This window comes from Penicillium samsonianum, assembly GCF_028829775.1.
Source record: "Penicillium samsonianum strain IBT 33392 chromosome Unknown utg000001l_segment0_segment0, whole genome shotgun sequence".
NCBI classification, from domain to species: domain Eukaryota; kingdom Fungi; phylum Ascomycota; class Eurotiomycetes; order Eurotiales; family Aspergillaceae; genus Penicillium; species Penicillium samsonianum.
Window position 1 is genome coordinate 528,805 of NW_026643259.1, and position 17,091 is coordinate 545,895.

General features: G+C 48.5%; 9 protein-coding genes across 9 annotated transcripts; 7 read left to right on the forward strand and 2 right to left on the reverse strand.

Moving 5' to 3' along the window:
* Nucleotides 1-1,391: 1,391 nt before the first annotated feature.
* On the forward strand, nucleotides 1,392-1,725 carry N7471_000208 (uncharacterized protein; the record flags this gene model as incomplete). The annotated part of the gene is made up of 2 exons (XM_057272929.1): nucleotides 1,392-1,419; nucleotides 1,532-1,725. The coding sequence occupies 2 exons, from the start codon at nucleotides 1,392-1,394 to the stop codon at nucleotides 1,723-1,725; spliced, it is 222 nt and encodes a 73-aa protein (XP_057141108.1).
* Nucleotides 1,726-2,644: 919 nt separating this feature from the next.
* On the forward strand, nucleotides 2,645-6,175 carry N7471_000209 (VAC14 family protein; the record flags this gene model as incomplete). Its single annotated transcript, XM_057272930.1, has 10 exons — nucleotides 2,645-2,947; nucleotides 3,016-3,178; nucleotides 3,235-3,405; nucleotides 3,462-4,149; nucleotides 4,199-4,995; nucleotides 5,046-5,150; nucleotides 5,205-5,323; nucleotides 5,379-5,458; nucleotides 5,511-5,670; nucleotides 5,728-6,175. Exons 1-10 carry the CDS (start codon nucleotides 2,880-2,882, stop codon nucleotides 6,173-6,175), a joined length of 2,799 nt encoding a protein of 932 aa, XP_057141109.1. The 5' UTR covers nucleotides 2,645-2,879.
* A 389-nt stretch (nucleotides 6,176-6,564) lies between these two features.
* N7471_000210 (DNA-dependent ATPase RAD54) lies at nucleotides 6,565-9,489 on the reverse strand (the record flags this gene model as incomplete). Its single annotated transcript, XM_057272931.1, has 6 exons — nucleotides 6,565-8,111; nucleotides 8,164-8,287; nucleotides 8,336-8,419; nucleotides 8,481-9,150; nucleotides 9,212-9,387; nucleotides 9,460-9,489. 6 exons carry the CDS (start codon nucleotides 9,487-9,489, stop codon nucleotides 6,565-6,567), a joined length of 2,631 nt encoding a protein of 876 aa, XP_057141110.1.
* A 30-nt stretch (nucleotides 9,490-9,519) lies between these two features.
* Nucleotides 9,520-10,347, forward strand: N7471_000211 (uncharacterized protein; the record flags this gene model as incomplete). The annotated part of the gene is given in 3 exon segments (XM_057272932.1): nucleotides 9,520-9,700; nucleotides 9,719-9,954; nucleotides 10,021-10,347. 3 exon segments carry the CDS (start codon nucleotides 9,520-9,522, stop codon nucleotides 10,345-10,347), a joined length of 744 nt encoding a protein of 247 aa, XP_057141111.1.
* A 24-nt stretch (nucleotides 10,348-10,371) lies between these two features.
* On the forward strand, nucleotides 10,372-11,103 carry N7471_000212 (uncharacterized protein; the record flags this gene model as incomplete). The annotated part of the gene is made up of 2 exons (XM_057272933.1): nucleotides 10,372-10,620; nucleotides 10,687-11,103. 2 exons carry the CDS (start codon nucleotides 10,372-10,374, stop codon nucleotides 11,101-11,103), a joined length of 666 nt encoding a protein of 221 aa, XP_057141112.1.
* Nucleotides 11,104-11,399: 296 nt separating this feature from the next.
* N7471_000213 (uncharacterized protein) lies at nucleotides 11,400-11,785 on the forward strand (the record flags this gene model as incomplete). Its single annotated transcript, XM_057272934.1, has 2 exons — nucleotides 11,400-11,495; nucleotides 11,618-11,785. The coding sequence occupies 2 exons, from the start codon at nucleotides 11,400-11,402 to the stop codon at nucleotides 11,783-11,785; spliced, it is 264 nt and encodes an 87-aa protein (XP_057141113.1).
* A 435-nt stretch (nucleotides 11,786-12,220) lies between these two features.
* On the reverse strand, nucleotides 12,221-13,026 carry N7471_000214 (SDR family oxidoreductase; the record flags this gene model as incomplete). The annotated part of the gene is made up of 2 exons (XM_057272935.1): nucleotides 12,221-12,392; nucleotides 12,452-13,026. 2 exons carry the CDS (start codon nucleotides 13,024-13,026, stop codon nucleotides 12,221-12,223), a joined length of 747 nt encoding a protein of 248 aa, XP_057141114.1.
* A 603-nt stretch (nucleotides 13,027-13,629) lies between these two features.
* On the forward strand, nucleotides 13,630-14,562 carry N7471_000215 (NmrA/HSCARG family protein; the record flags this gene model as incomplete). The annotated part of the gene is made up of 1 exon (XM_057272936.1): nucleotides 13,630-14,562. The coding sequence occupies one exon, from the start codon at nucleotides 13,630-13,632 to the stop codon at nucleotides 14,560-14,562; it is 933 nt and encodes a 310-aa protein (XP_057141115.1).
* A 1,131-nt stretch (nucleotides 14,563-15,693) lies between these two features.
* Nucleotides 15,694-16,805, forward strand: N7471_000216 (uncharacterized protein; the record flags this gene model as incomplete). The annotated part of the gene is made up of 4 exons (XM_057272937.1): nucleotides 15,694-15,856; nucleotides 15,913-16,252; nucleotides 16,325-16,661; nucleotides 16,719-16,805. 4 exons carry the CDS (start codon nucleotides 15,694-15,696, stop codon nucleotides 16,803-16,805), a joined length of 927 nt encoding a protein of 308 aa, XP_057141116.1.
* Nucleotides 16,806-17,091: the final 286 nt, after the last annotated feature.

A 17,091-nucleotide genomic window follows, 5' to 3' on the forward strand; every position in this document is an offset into this window, starting at 1 on the left:
TGGGTGGTATTTTTATCAATATTTTAAATCGTACTGTCATAGTTGGAATATATATCTGAATCACATTAGTATACGGATATCGTGTATGAAAAGCTCCTCAAAAAACCGACTGTTTGTACGAAGATTATGTATCCTTGCAATGTGAAATCAACGGGCCAAGGGATTGGAAAGCTCAAACAAACTCGGTTGACTCTACGGAGTAAAATAGGTTGTCTTATCGTTGTTTGCTGAACTTCGCGATTCCGTACGGATTGGGAAATTAGCTCAAGCAATCGCTCCTCAAACAATCCATATGGAGGCTAGGTGGGCTTCTTGGCGCCAAAGGGTTCTTCTAGCCTCAAAAAGTCCACGAGTACTCCGTACTTCTCCACATTATATTTGTGTTTATTGGAACCTTGGAATATTTTGAGTTAATAAACCAATAGTAAAACCTTGGAGCCATTAGTTCCCAAATAGGCTCCGCTCCTATAATTGCGTTTACAGCACAGACCTTGAAATTGACCACATTGTACTCCGTACGGAGTCCACAGGCATTCCATAGAGATTAGGGTATCCCCCCAAAGCACAAGTTAATGAGATAACAGACGCCCATATCCACTTGTCAAATGCATAGTGTAAATGCGTGATTAATATAGCGGGTCGAGAGGTCTGTGCAAACAGAACATCGAGAACGTTGTCGCGTGGTTGCTATAAACAGGAACATTCTACTTTGAAGCTGATGGTTATGTATAGAGTATATATTATATTGTCTGACTTCAGTTCTATTTATTCTATATCCTACTAATCATCAAAAAATTAATACAGATAAAGTAGAATGGTAGGTAAGATTTATAGATGAAACACATACGCATTGTCTAGCCTCTCCGGACCTTGAGGCGCTAATTTAGTCGACTCCCCCCCACACCCCCCTTTTCTTTTCTGCAAGCCTTCTCTTCTTCTTCTCTACTACACTCTTTATGGGGAATTGTCTCCTCTCTACTCTCATTCAATTGATTTAAATCTCTACATTCTTTAACCCCCGCTGTTCCGCTAGTCCAATTATCCATTCCAGACCCTGCACCTTCCCGGGACACTCCTGCATATCTCAAGTCTCGGCCTTTGGACCAGCGCTTACTGAAACCACTATCGTTATCAAGTAAGCCCAACCTCTTATTTATATCAAGGCACAGGACATCCATGGATTGGGTGTCAATGTTGATCATCACGGACTGACCCATGGTTCTGAACAGGAACGTCAATTTTTCCTCCGGCATAGCTCCGCTCGCATTACGTTCCACCACGTGGGATCGTCGCCTTCTATATCCAGCATCTAGCATCTGGCAATCCCTCCAGGAACAAGTTTCAGGACCCCAAATCTTCAGCATATCCATCGCTGCATTTCAACCGTCACAATGGGTCTCATGGATAAACTACAAGCCAGTACGTCCCACAACTCCCGAAAAGCACCCAGCAACATGCTACCTCACTGCGGAATGGCGGAATGGCAACGCGACCTTGAAATACTGGGAAAGATAAACTAACATCGAAGCAGAACTCGAGCTCTACCGCCTCGAACAGCGCTATGCCCGCCGCAAGCATCGCAGCACCTTCTCCACGGGCGCCCAATACGTCGACGGCGAATATGTCTACTCGGGCGCGAGTTCGCCTACTAGTACCGTCTCCAAACACTCCACTGGCAGCTGGCGCCCATCAGGATGGGGCAGCGGCAGCCAGTCATCGCGATAGTGAAGGACATTTCAAGTCGACATGCCTGAGCGATTCTTTTTCTTCTACTTGTCTTTAGCATTTTCACCCTTTTTCTCTCCTTTCTGAAGACCGTTTCTTCTGTTTTATACCTTTGCGTGATGCTTCCGCGGAGTTTCGACGAATTCTTGTACAGCCACACACCATGTCTGTTTTTGTTTTTCTTTTCTGGGATGGTTTACTTCCCTTTTCATCTCAGTCTTATGATTCTATGTGTCAGCGGGAAAACATGATCGAAAAGTTGGGATCTGCTTTCTCCTTTTGGATTTTGATATCTCCTGCGATATGCCTGCTTGGTCATGTACTGCTTCTCATCTTCGTCTTGTTTCATACCCTTCATCTACTTGGACTTTGATGCTCATACTCAACATCTGAGATTGGAATCATTTATCTCTGAGATTTTTCTTACTCAAATACCCAGTAAAAGAATAGTCGGCCGCTCATGCGGCCTCTGTCATAAAACTAATAATCCGATCTATTTAGCCAAGATGATATTAGGAGGTAAAAACACTCCGATGTGTTTCTGGATGTTGTTTTTAGATGTCTTTTTAAATTATGTAAGGCTCATTCTCTTTACCCCCTTTGTATACACCTAAATAGACATCTAAAAAGGGGGCGCTCCAGGTACGGAGTAATCAAGACCTATTTCGAAGGTTGGTTTCGGTTCTTTGTTCTTGGATTTCTTTCATCTTGCTCAAGGATTTCACCACGCATACTGCACGTAAAGATAATCATACATACGGAAAAGCATTAAGTCCATAAAAGCATACGGATAAGGCACTTGCAGCTGTACTGGATTTATCTTCAGAATATAGAACTGGAAGGCCTAAGGCGGTAAGGCTCAAGTCCGCGGAACTTACGTCACACCACCGCTCTGATCTCTCCATCTCCACACTGCCAACGCATCTCCCTCATCCTGTGATTGCATTTTTACTTGAGACTACGATCGAAAGCTTTCGGACGATCTGGGATTAATTATTTGCGCGATTTGTCATCAGACCTACCACTCACGCTCGACTTTCGAGCTCCTGACCGTCTCGCGAACACCCACCGTGCTCAGATACCCTCCGATCACCATGAGCAGTGCTTAGCCGACCATAACTGGGGAAAGATTGCAGCATAGGCTGCTTTGAGCGATGGATCAAGCAATCCAGCGGTTATTGAACGACAAGCTCTACGATAGGAGGAAGCAGGGAGCTTTGGAGTATGCAGCTCAGTTTCATTTCTCCGCACTTGAAAGACCCCATACTGATCACCGTTTATTTACGCTAGGCTCGAGAAAATTGTCCGTGACGCCGTTTTTCAAGGAGAGCAGGAGAAAATACAAAAGATCGTTGAACAGCTCTGCCATGACTATGCATACGCCGTGCACCAACCCCATGCCCGGAATGGAGGTCTGATCGGATTGGCTGCTGCCTCGATCGCACTGGGATCGGTGAGTGGCTATAACCAACGACTTGGAGGGCGTCTTGACTGATACATAGGATATAGGAAGGAGTTGCGCCGTACTTGGGTGAAATTGTGCCGCCTGTGCTCGCATGCTTCTCCGACCAAGATGCGCGAGTGCGGTACTACGCATGCGAGAGCATGTACAATATAGCCAAAGTGGCCAAAGGAGAGATATTGCTGTTCTTCAATGAGGTTTTCGACGCGCTGGCTAAGGTGAGGGGTGTCAAAAAGTTTAGGTGAGGTATCGCATACGCTAACATGCAATTTAGCTTGCGTCCGATGCGGAGCTATCAGTCAAGAACGGTGCGGAGCTTTTGGACCGCCTGGTGAAGGATATCGTGGCTGAATCGGCGGCCTCGTATGTGTCGATCCTACAGCTCTCTGAAAAGGGACATCCAGAATTGGAGAATCAGGAAGACCACGAACTTCCCATGGCGTTCTCTCTGGCACGATTCATTCCTCTGCTTAAAGATCGGATCCATGTGATCCAACCGTTCACTCGCAACTTTCTGGTCTCGTGGCTTACCCTTCTAGATACAATCCCCGACCTAGAGCTCGTGAGCTATTTGCCAGAGTTCCTGGAGGGATTGATCAAGTTCCTTGGCGGACCCAACAAAGACGTGAATATTGCAACCCAGGGTTTGCTTGATCGGTTCTTGTCGGAGATCAAGAGGATTACCCGACTTAAAAAGGGGATTGAAGAAAGCAGGAAGGGTCAGAAAAGCAACAGACAGTCGGTCAACAGCGATGCGATGAGCAACGCGACGGAGCAAAATACCCAGACCGATGGTGCCAGTGACGACAGGGATGACCTTGCCATCGCAGACTCGGCCTCAGATACGACCCTGGATGATGAAATCGTTCAGGCCGATGGAGATTGGATCCCGGGACAAGATGTACAAATCGACCACCCCAAAATCCTTAATATTCTCGTCGGATTTGTCAACACCTCCTATGGTAAGAGTTCCTTCATCTCTCTGATTCTCACATGCTTACGTTCGTTTAGAGGAGGAAATGCAATTGACGGCCCTTCGTTGGCTTGATTCCTTTTTCGAGATCAGCCCTGAAGATATTCTTCCTTTCGTTCCGCGGCTGTTGACTCAGGTACTCCCAGCCATGTCCAGTGGCTCAGATCAAGTACGAAAAGCAGCAAACCAAGTTAACACGTCCCTTGTCCAATACATCTACTCCTTGTCAGATGATACGACCGAGGAAGCCCAAGCGCCACCGTCGAAGATCCCTTCCACTACGGCCAGCAGGGAAACCATAGAGCGGAGGTCATCAACTCCCGGAGTCAGGCCTTCAGAGACAGCGAGCATTGACACAAAGAGACAAACAGCACAAGATAATTCCATTGCGGCTACACCACGTAGTAGCATTGTTTCCACCCCGGTGCCTCCTGCTGACCTTGATTACGCTGCTGCTGTCAACTCCCTCACTCTACAATTCCTCAATGAAAATGAAGCCACTAGAGTTGCGGCCCTTGTATGGCTCATCATGCTCCACCGTAAAGCCCCGCGGAAGGTTGTCGCTTTCAACGACGGTACCTTCCCAGCTTTGCTAAAAACGTTATCCGACCCTTCAGAGGCGGTTGTAACCAAAGATTTGCAGCTCCTTTCACAGATCTCAAGAAACAGCGAGGATAGCTATTTTACCTCTTTCATGGTCAACTTGTTGCAGCTATACTCTACAGACAGGCATTTACTCGAAGTGCGCGGGAATCTGATCATCAGGCAGCTTTCTATGAACCTGAGCCCGGAGCGTATCTACCGAACTTTGGCAGATTGCCTCGAGAAGGAAGAGGTGATGTTCATTGCACACTTTGGAAATATTCTATGCTAACATATCATCAGGATCTCGAATTTGCCAGTATCATGGTCCAGAACTTGAACAACAACCTCATCACTGCGCCCGAGCTCTCGGAATTGAGAAAGCGCTTAAGAAATCTCGATTCGAAAGTAATACCCCGGGACGCCTTGTCTTGCATTCTTGAAAACTAATGGATCCTTTAGGATGGTCAAATGTTCTTTGTTGGGCTTTTCAGATCGTGGTGCCACAACGCTGTCTCTACGTTTTCTCTCTGTCTTCTTGCCCAGGCCTATGAGCAGGCATACAATCTCCTCCAGATCTTGTCAGTATACCAGCTCTGTCAACCCATGATAGTCTGCTGACAAAACCATCCACAGTGCCGAATTGGAAATGACAGTTAATATGCTAATCCAAATCGACAAACTGGTGCAACTACTAGAGTCGCCAGTATTCACATGTCCGTTTCTTTCCATCATCATAACCCGAGTCCTAGAAGCTAATCCCAACAGATCTCCGCCTCCAACTCCTTGAACCCGAAAAATACCCCTTCCTCTACAAATGTCTCTACGGCGTCCTCATGCTCCTCCCCCAGAGCTCCGCCTTCGCCGCCCTCAAGAACCGTCTAAACAGCGTCAGCAACATTGGTTTCCTCCACGGCGGACCCCGCAGGTATGGTCCCTGCCCCCCGCATCCTGTCCCAGGGTTTACTAAAACGAATTTCCCTAGCACTACCCAAACAGCCCCTTCTTTCGACCGTTCCACAGGCACCCGCCTGAAACCCCGCGACGAGAACTCCATCCGCTGGGTCGAGCTGCTTGACAAATTCAAGTCCGTCCAGGAACGAGCCCGTCGATCCCAGGGCTCTACCCGCCACTCCTTCGACCAGTCTGGCCCCCTGAGCAACCCCTCTCTTACAGCTGCTCTCTCCGTCGCCGCTGCAGACCGTCCCAGGGACCGGTCTAGCCTACCCGATGCTCCGCGCGGCGCTCCGGGCCCTAGTAACGCTGCTGCTGGAAATGCTGGGCTGGGAGGTCCCGGTCCTGGTGCCGGTGGCACCGCTGCCACGCGTGCATTGGATAACAGTGCGGCGAAGGGTGGGTCATCTCATAAACATAAGTCGAGTCTTCCCAATCTGGGGCGGCTGGGTATTGGAGGACGCAAGTCCAAGAAATAGTTACATGGAGAGCTAGAGCTGGGACTTGTCTCCTTCATAGACCTTTCTTTTTGTGTCTTGTACTTAGCTGGATTGTTTCGTTGTAATCATACCCAGGATGCTTAGTCTATGAATAGCTATCGATGGTTCTCAATGGCATCACCTTTCTTAACCTCTCCCAAATGTACTTGACGCTTTGGTATACGCTTAGTTATCTTTGAGTATAGTATTCTCAATCTTCATTTTCTGGCAAGATGTAGCTCTTTGTGATAAAAAAAAAAAACAAAAACATTGAATTCGTTCTATGGTCATAATTGTCCGCTTCCCAAATGAATACGCTCCAAAGATACAATCCGACCCAATACTGTAGTAAACTCCGAACCTGCCCAAGTATGCCAAATAAGTTTGTATCAGTGACTGATGTACTGGAAAACAGCCGAAACATCCTGCTCACTGGTCTCTTGACGAAGAAGCAGATCCTGGATTTGGTTGAGCGGCCCCTTCTCACCGGTATTGACAAAATGGTTCCACGAACTAGTATCACCATACAGCATGGCGGGGGCTTTGATATATTGCAAGCCGTCAGGTCGACACCGTTTGCACTTAAAGGTGTCATGGGTGTCACTCCGGGTATCTGGTTTGAACTGGAAGAGTTCGCGCAGGGAGTCGAGGGAGAAATGTCGCTCGACGTCTTCTGCGGAGTCCACGACACACGATGAGAGGGACTGTTTGTGAGACTGGCGCTGGAAGATCTTCTCTTCGATCGAGCCTGTTGCAATGAACCGGTAGACGAAACAGTCTTTCTTCTGTCCGTCTCGCCACACTCGTGCTAGCGCTTGCTGGTCAGCGGCTGGGTTCCAGTCCGGATCGAATAGTACCAGTCGGTTGGCGCCGATTAAATTCAGTCCACATCCGCCGGCCTTGCTACTCAGGAGGAATACAAATTCCAGACCGTCGGGGTCATTGAACTTGTCGACTAGCTTTGTGCGCTTTTTGATGTTCATGGTGCCGTCGAGACGCAAGGAGCCGTAACCCCGCGACCGGCAGAGCTTTTCGAAAAGATCTAGGGTCTGAGTGTAATTGCTGATGAGGACGATTTTGTCGTTGGTGTCTTGTCGGATTCGGGCTAGCATGCGGTCGAGCACCATCATCTTGCCAGAGTACCAACTCTTGACTTCTCTATCGCGACCTCGAGTATCGGGGGGTGAATAGTCCTCGGGGAAGGCGTGCTCGCACCCTGGAAGGTCGTTCGCTAGATCAAGCAGATCCGGATGATTGCAAAGCTTTTTCAAAAGACCAATTGCTTTCAGCGGCTGACTCCCTTTTCCGCGAAGAAGACTTTGAATCTCCGGGCTCTTAATGAAGTGGTTATACAGACCGCGCTGGAACTGTGACATGTTGCAGAACACAACATGCTCATACTTGACAGGCAAGTATTTTGAGAGGAGCTCATTGGTCCGGCGGATAATGAACTTGTTAACAACCCCAGAGAGCTCCTGTAATCGTTCATCTCCCAGCTTCTTTTCTGCGTCTGTGCCTGCGGCATCCCGACCCCGCAGAATCGGTAGTTCAAACCTCTTCCGGAAATCGGCTTGGGAGCCGAGTAGATTCGGGTTCGCGAAGTGAAGAAGAGCGAAGTACTCAGACAGATCATTCTGGATAGGTGTTCCAGAAAGAATCACTCGGCGAGTAACATTTAGTTGATTCAAAGCATTCCATGTCAAGCTTTCCTTGTTTTTCAGTCGATGGCCTTCGTCACATAGAAGAAGTCCGATCGGGGTATCATTCAAAGTATCCGCATACATACGGAGTGTCTCGTAGGACACGATAAGGACAGGCCTGACGATTCCACGCCCTGATGCAATGGCCCATTGCTTGATCTGGGTTATTAACTCTGCTTTCGTGGCCTTTCCGTCGATCGCAAAGGGTGTGGTGGCATCCTTTCCAAGCCATTTTACTGATATGGTCAGTCGAGCTAATAATAAGTAGAGTCTCACGCATAAACTCACCCAGTTCGTTGGCCCAATTACCAACCAAACTTGACGGACATGCAATCACGCATTTCTGAATGGTAGTTTTTCCTGCCTCTGAGGACTGCTTGAGTAGCGTCCACATCAATGCGATGCATTGAAGCTGTCTTCGTTAGAACCAAGGTATGAAAATCGGGTTGGCCAAGCTCACAGTTTTACCAAGTCCCATGCCGTCTGCCATGATGCATCCATTTGCATTTTTGTCAACCAGCCCAGTAACGCATCGATAAAGGAACTATATGTAAGCGTACTGTCAGCTTTGCTCCGATAGCACAGCTTATCTCGGGGCGCAATACCTTCACACCCTCGACTTGATGTGGCCGAAGCACTTTGCACAGTCTCGGATCAATCACGACAGGCACCTTTGGCCTATCTTCCACATTCTTTTTGAGCCCCAGAATGTCTGCTAGACTCTTATGCATAATTGGCTCGTCCAATGTTGGCGTATCCTCTGTCGGTGCCTCTGGGTTTTTGGGCGCAGGTTCCTCAGCGACGTCGTCTACTGTAGGGTCGTATAAAACAATCGCAAATTCCCCACTGGGGTCATGCAGTGGCTTTACCACAAATGTCGCACCTCGTCGCATCCCCAACGTCGGAGCCACCCGACCGGAACTGTACTCGCCGGTGGCTTTGTTGATGAAGGGAACCTGAAATCGTGACCTGAACGCCACATCTTTGTCCTTTGGTTTGTACGCGGGAAATTTGTTGGCCTCTCTTGTTTCCAAAGCGAGTCGGTCATCGTTCGTGTATGGCTTCTCCTCTCCATCTTCCACGCTTCCATCGGCGTTGGCATAGTTGACCTTTCGTCTCTTTCTCGATGGTTTTTCGGATGCCCGAGTTGGTGTCGCGGTCCCAGGACATTTGAATGGCTTTACGAGTCGGTCGATCGAGTTCTGAGAGTTCACGGATTTCGGTTGTAACGGAGTCTTGACGCTGTCGTCGCCACCGGCCGGGCGTTGTCGATACCTTACCAGCATGTCAGCACAGAGACTCGAAAATGATTAACACGATTAACATGAGGACTTACATTGGTCCCAAAACAGAAAAAACAAATACACCAAGCTCCTGCTGTACAATAATCCCAAAGTTGTTGTGAGGCAAGCGCGAGTTATCGACGCGTCGCGCGTTCACCTGAGGCTCCCAAACACCAAACTGCCGCGTCCCAAAAATAACTGACCGCCCAATGGGGTATGGTGGTCGGAGCTTCACGTGGGGCGTTATTTTTAGGAAGTCACGTGGTCACTACTTTGTATACCTGAACATCAACATGGGTACCTCTCGCTGTGTCACTTGTGCTGGCAGCATTTATTGCGGCACGTGGAACCAACTCTCAAGATGCCAAGTCTACCTTTGCTAAGAGGAAACAGTATATCCCTCGAAGACGCCCTAACTGACGACGACAACATCCTGCACCGCTTGGACTACCCGCAGAAACAGGAGGAGTTCTGGTCGTACCTACTCGCCCATAGAAACGAAATTGAAAGAGTGGTTTCATTTCATCTCCGTGCAAAGCATTGTCAAATCGCTGACTAAGCTCATTGGTTATGTGGGAGCTACAATGTCTGCATTCCAGTCTATACCAACCTGCCATCAGAGGAGTGTGTCCTTATTCGAATTCCGCTGCCTTACAAAGTTGGAGAAGAGAAGATTCCAGGAAATGTCGATGAGAAATTGCGCTGCGAAGTCGCCACATACATTTGGATACATGAAAATTGTCCCGCCGTTCCAATTCCCACCCTCCAGGGGTTTGCATTTCCAAATGGGCAGACGGTATGTGAGTGTATACTCTCTATTTTCCTCGGAAGGCTAACTTTAATTCATTGGTTTGCTGAAGAGAGCTGCATGAACTTTTCGTCTCGGTGGCGTTGGCGCATCATGCAAACCATGCGACCATGGGTTGGGTTTCCCAAAACCTGCCCATATGTGGGTTTCAAACCCAAAAATGTGTTGAAAACTGGATACATAATCACCAGTTTCGTGAAAAACGGTCAAATGCTCTCCAATACCTGGGCAGATCACCTTCTGAGCGACAAGGAGCGAAGGCAGACCCTTTTCGGTGATATTGCGAAGATCATTCTTTCACTCAATCGCATCAAATTACCACGAATTAGATCCTTAACTTTGGATGACGATGGCCTGATCGAGTTAAAAATCGACCCCTGACATTACGACTCCAAACATTCGAAAATGAAGGCATCCCCACGATACCAAGGGATTGTTTACTGGTCTGTGGAACCATATATTTTGGATCTTTTGCAGCTCCACGACAATCGCATTCGTCATCAGCCAAAGGCTATTCATAATCTGAAGGACGGCCAGGAACAATTCGCGGCTTTAACGATGATGCGTGGTCTCTTGCCTCAATTCATTTCCCGTCAATACCGTGATGGGCCATTTGTGCTTACGCTCACAGATCTCCACGCGAGTAATATCTTTGTCGATTAAAATTGGCATATTACGTCCTTGATTGACTTGGAATGGGCATGTTCTTCTCCCATTGAGTTACAAACACCGCCTTACTGGTTGACTGAACGATCTATTGATGATATTGAACACGGAGAACATCTAGATACTTTCCAAGAATTCATGACTGAATTCATAGATGCCTCTGAAAAACAGGAAAAAAGTGTTCAGACTTCCGATGTTTCTCAGGCCGAGATCATGCGGAAATGCTGGGACAGAGGTAGCTTCTGGTATTCCCAAGCTGTCAATAGCCCAAAAGGTCTCCTTCGGGTGTTCAATGAGCATATCCAACGCATGTTCTGTGAGGAGCATTGCACCCAGCGAGTGTTCGATCGGACTGTCAGTCCATACTGGTCTGTCGGGGGTGAAGAATTCATTCAAACGAAGGTGGAGCAAGAGGCGGAGTATAAGGATCGACTCAGGAAGCGGCTCAGCGATTGTGACCAAAATTGCTGACTGATTCGTCCGGACAGAGGGCTCTGTTCAAACTCACTATCCTTCTTCTTCTAGCTAGCTCGGGAATAGATGAGGTGTTTGGGTTATTGAGGCAGAAATCTTGCAGGCTTAGAAGGCACCTGCCCAGGGGCTTTCTAGTTATAGCTGAGTTATTGGTGCTCCGGCCAAAATTCCCTCAGGGACAAGAATTGCTTCTCTGTGATCTTCGACGCTGAATGGATCATCAAAGGATCGCTCAAGTGAACGTGTGCCACGTTACATCGTGCCGCCCACGTAGGCCGCCCAATCCAGTCCCTATGGACCTTGTCGTTGGTGTTCGAGTTCGGCGGCCATTGTTGATCTTCGAATTTGGTGTCGAAGGGTATTGTGGTTATCAAAGTGTGGAGGATTCGGTGTCTGTGATTTTGAGCAAAATGCATGATGGTATGAGAGCTGATATTGATGGTTGGAGAAGTGAGAAACCAAGGAAGAAGTGAGCGATTTTTGTTTTGCTTATCACTCTGGGGTATAATAGTATCTTGTTAAATGGAACAAGATGTCCTACTTCCGTGTCACCTGGTTGACTGGAGACTGGGTCTGGTCCAAGGCTCCCGCCAGCCAGATGAAGGCGTTCCTCAAATCAGACAGATCCACCAAACCGATCATGACAACAGTCGAAGCTGTCCCCGAAGGAAAGCGCTGACTAGCCTCTCGTCGGCACCTGCCCAGGTGGGCCCGCGGGCATCTATCAATCATATCTAATATCCCTTGTGTTGACATTTTCAACTCATCCTTTTGGCGTTCCTTATGCCGTTTCCCATATCCTGTTTCATCTGCTAGAAGTGCAAAAATAAACGACAGGAAGCAAAAACTGAAATTTCAAACTGATAAATTGAAAGAAACAGGGCGGTTCAAAATCGTATTATCGTGACATACCCAATAGACTAAAAGCGTTGGTTGTTCAATCTAATTCATCCAATTTGACATTGCTATGTTTATATGCCAAGGGAAGGTAGATCATGAAAAGAAGTTCTTCTGTGTTATGTCCAAAGTAAAAAGACTAGCTAATATTGAGAGAGGTATCAAACTCAAGGAAGCAAACAGAAGATCATGCAAAGATGACTCTAATACTTTATCACTACCAGGGGAACTGTGTTCCATCCCACACGCGCAGCTGCGCACCGACCGACTCCCTCGTCCCCTCGTCAATAGTCTTCACGAGACCGCCGACGCTCTCTTCGATCGTTTGGAAGGCCTTCTCAAGACCAACGAGCCGGGCACCGGTATTACCCATATCAGTTTGGACGAAGCTACCCATTCATTAATATTTCTGCGACACAAGGACCATTCGAGTACAGCAGACACATACCCAGGATCAGCAACGAAGCTCACAAAGTCCTCATTCTCGAAGTGAATCTTGCGGACAATCCAATGCAACATAGCCTTGCTCGGGCCGTACGCGGCACTTGGGTACGGGCGCTGCTCCATGCCGCCGATGCTGCCCATAGGACTGCCGACTCCTACAAACGTGGGCTTCGTGCTCTTCTTGAGTAGCGGGTAGACCGCTTGGTAAAGGTAGATGGGCCCGTAGGCATTGACCTCGACGTGCTCGCGCACCACGGAAATAGAGACCTCGTGCACGGGCGAGAAGTCCTCGGAAATTCCCGCGTTAGCAATCACCACGTCGAGGTGGTCGATGCCGTGCTCTGTCTGGAGGATCTCGACGGTAGCAGCCGGATCGGTGGGTGACTTTGCGTCGATTTTTACTACTATCAGGCTAGAGGAGTCGCCTTTAGAGAGGGATTGTAGCGACTGGGAGGAAGCAGCGGCGGGGTCACGGACGGCCGCGATGACCGTGGTGTTGGGGCGAGCGAGGAATGTCTCGACTAGACCACGACCAATTCCGCGGCTAGCGCCAGTAATCAGATAGATAGTGTTGGTCATGATAGTAGATTTGTTGGTGAATTCAAATGTTGCGATGGCGAGGTTGAGAGACGATAAAGGGTGGCCTAAATAAGCAATCTAGGTAGGGGTCGGCTCTAGTGCTGTGATTGCTAATGGCCCCAATGGCCCCCACGACAGCGATTATAGCGATGACAAATGCGATGCATGGATTGTAATCAGATTTGACAAATGCAATTGTATTCTGACAAATGCGACTTGGTTAATTTAAAGACAAACGACAAGGGACACCATGTGCGGTTCCCGAGGTCCCATTCGGGAAAGATATAAGCCCTAATCATCAGGTGTAATTAATTGCTTCATACATTGAATTGCTTCCAACGATACTATATAATCTTTGATATGTATTGAGTTAGGTACACATATTATCAATATCTCTGATCAATCCCTTCAGGCTCTATTCCACTCAGAATGACCATCCGCATCCTTGTAGAACACAGAGGCTGGAAAATATGTACTTTTGACCTATCTGTGTACTAACGTACTAGGCCCGTAACATATATATAGAGTATGCCTACATACCTCCGGATGTCTCTGCTTCCCCTCAATCATATTCCTTCCCTTAAGATACTATCGTCCTATATCATGCCCCCGACCATCCTCGTCACCGGAGCCACCGGTAAACAAGGCGGAGCGGCAGCCCGCCACCTCCTTGCCAAAGGACTACAAGTCCACGCCTTGGTTCGGACAAAGTCCAGCGCCGCCGCGCTTGACCTACACCATCGCGGCGCCGTCCTAGTCGAGGGCAACTTCGACCAACCCGAGCAACTCCAATTGGCCTGCCAGAACGCAACAGCAGTGTTCCTAAACGTACTACCCTCGTTCCGAGGCGATGGTGCTGAGCTGCAACAGGCAACCAACATCGTGCGCGCAGCTCGCGCATCCGGCACGGTCACGACGCTCGTTTACACTAGCGTCTGTGCGGTCGACCAGCGGGAAACATTCCCCGGATGGCACGATGGCACTATGTCCGGCATTCTGAAGGGGTATTTCGAGAGCAAGGGTGCTATCGAGGACCTCGTGCGCTCAGCCGGCTTCATGCACTGGACAATCCTTCGTCCACCCGTCTTTATGACAAATTACCTCCCTCCTGGTGTGAAAGGCTATTTCCCCGAACTGGTGGAATCACGTACTCTTCGCACTGCTATGGCACCCGAGAAAAGGACGATGCTCATTAACCCAGATGATATTGGTCGATTTGCTGCTGCTGCTTTTATTGAGCCGGAGCGTTTCTCGCACCGTGCTATTGATATTGGGAGTGATGCCTTGACGGCAGAGCAGGTGGCGCGGGCTATCTCCGAGGTCAGTGGGCGGGAGATTGTGGTTGACCATATTCCGCGCGATCTGGCAGAGCGTCTGGCGCCCTTGAATCCTCAGATTGACTCTCAGTTATGGTTCTGGGAGCGGCAGGATAACATTGAGCCGCGGGAGCTAGAGGCCGAGTTTGGGATTAAGTTAGCTACGTTTAAGGAGTTCTTGGCTGCGAACCAAGAACTGGTGAGGCAGACGTTTGGGTAGATCCATGGATGAACTGGATCAAGATTATCGCTGGTTATACATGGAGAAGTCGTCTGTACGTTTTACGCTCTGCTTCCTTCAGCTATTCTTCCTCGGACTTATATTGTGCATCGTAGAGTCATAAGCCCGGCATATCTACTCCGTAGAATAGTAGATTTGGTTAATAAATACAATGCGTGCGGTGTTTTATATGTTTCCTAGAAGTATTTTTGTATATATGCTTTTTTTATTATATATTTTGTTGTCCTTCTATATATCACAATCTGCCAAGAATGCATGGCGGCAGCACGCAGCAAGATGACCAGCCGTGGATAATACATTTCCTACATAGCTCGAGGTAATAATGATTCCCATGACCGCTAGGCGGCCTTAACTCAACCCATTCCGGGCTACTGAGACGATTATACCTATGTCTGTTTCGATGTGTAACATTATCCTACGGGACACGACCTGTCGTTTCGATAAGATCGCATACACGGGTCCAGGGCGCTGCGTCGGATGTCAATATGCGGTAGACGGCGGATTTCTCGAAGTTTAGTAATTCTAGGAGAAAGACCAAACGCAGACAGGACTCTAATAGCATAATAGATCAACCGCGAAGCGAGTGAGTGAATTGAGAAGCATCGCGACTTCGTTAGAAAGGAACTGTACCGGGAGCTCAGCCAGAAGGCGACGAACTACCGACACCATCACGAACTACCCGATAGGGCAAGGTTTGTGGAAGCGCATGAGTCAGGGAGGTTTATTATGAGGGAGATATAAGTTGATTGATAAATGTAAAGAATAACTGTGCATGCAGGGATGAACAACGATAGGGGTAGAGGGTAGTTAGACATTATTTATAACACAAAGATGTCTTTACAATGAAAAGATACCACGGACACACTCTTTATTTAGCGATACACTCTCCGCTAAGCTTTCCTCCGTAGTGTATCGGGGAACTGCAGGTCCGTAATCCAGGATAAGGTCTATCTGCCCCGGGCCGCCCCGGGGATGCCCTAATGGTAATCACCTGGGCACTCGCGCTCCCCGGGCACGTGAGGGGTCACCCCACTATGGAAATCTGGGGATCTTCGGATCATTGACGTTTGTGTCAGGTATCTCCAATCTGGCCCTTAGAGCTGAGATTTCATGGCCACAGACTTTTGGGCTGGCTACATCAGCGGAGCCATTGGGATTATCATCGGCAATCCTCTCGACGTCATCAAAGTCCGGCTGCAAGCGGGAAACTCACATGCAGATGCATCGTCGGCACAACTGAGCCGTTTCGAAAAAGCAAGCTCTCTTGTTCGAGGTCCGTGTTGCACCGATTAAGTGATACCAATAACAATTAATTGACCATCTATATAGGCGCTGCTGCTCCGATCTTAGGCTATGGAGCTCTCAATGCTATTCTTTTTGTTGCTTACAACCGATCCTTAGCAGCATTGGACGGGTCCGTAACCGATCCCACCAATCCCGTGGGGGTCTCGCCTTACAAGATTTGGCTAGCCGGTGCCATGGGCGGACTGGCTAGCTGGTCCATCTCATCACCAACGGAGTTCATCAAGTGTCGGGCACAGCTGGATCGCCGGCCAGGAGTTTCCTCGTGGGCGGTCGCCAAGGATATCTTCCGAACGCGCGGTTGGAGGGGTCTCTACTTTGGGGGCGGGATTACTAGCGCCAGGGATTCAATTGGCTATGGATTCTAGTATGGACCTAACACGCCACCCCCGGATACCCCAGTGTATCAATTGAGGGATTTAGTGCTGACATAGCGCAGTTTCTGGTCCTACGAACTTTGCAAACGATTTATGACCTCTGATGATGATGGTTCACACCAGGCCGCTTTGAAGATCCTACTTTGCGGTGGCATTGCCGGCGTTGTTACTTGGGGCTCGGTATTTCCTTTGGATATGATCAAGACACGACTGCAGGCACAGACAATTACAGATCATTCGCCCGGGACAATTGAGAGCCAGTCTCTACTACGACCACAGCGCCAGACGTTGAATTCTTTACAAATTGCGAAAGAGACATATCGCGCCGAGGGTATCAAGGCATTCTATCGTGGCCTTGGAGTCTGCAGTGTCAGAGCGTTCATTGTGAATGCCGTTCAGGTATGTTTTCGCCATGTTGTTATCACAATCGATTAAACAACTAACATCTGATAAAAGTGGGCGGCATATGAATGGTTGATGAAGAGCTTTAATAATTCTTGGGACGCACAAGTGAAAACACAAGAGCCCATAACGGGCCTGTAAATATGTTCAACCTGGAGCGACCACCAAGCTTAGAATATAGAAGATCTGGAACATATCAAAACATTAAAGCCAAGCTACGCAGTTACCGGAAGCCGAGTTAGGTTAGATTCTATTTGGTATTGAGGGATTTCTATTGGAATTACTCGGTAGTATTGCTAGTAAGGGGGTAAATTTCGCCCAGATGCCGTTTTCGCCGATGGTCGGCGGTTTCAAGTGACCCGCAAAACGGAAGAGCGAAAACCCGGCGAGTATCGGCAATATAAAAAAATTGCTTCACTTGAGACTC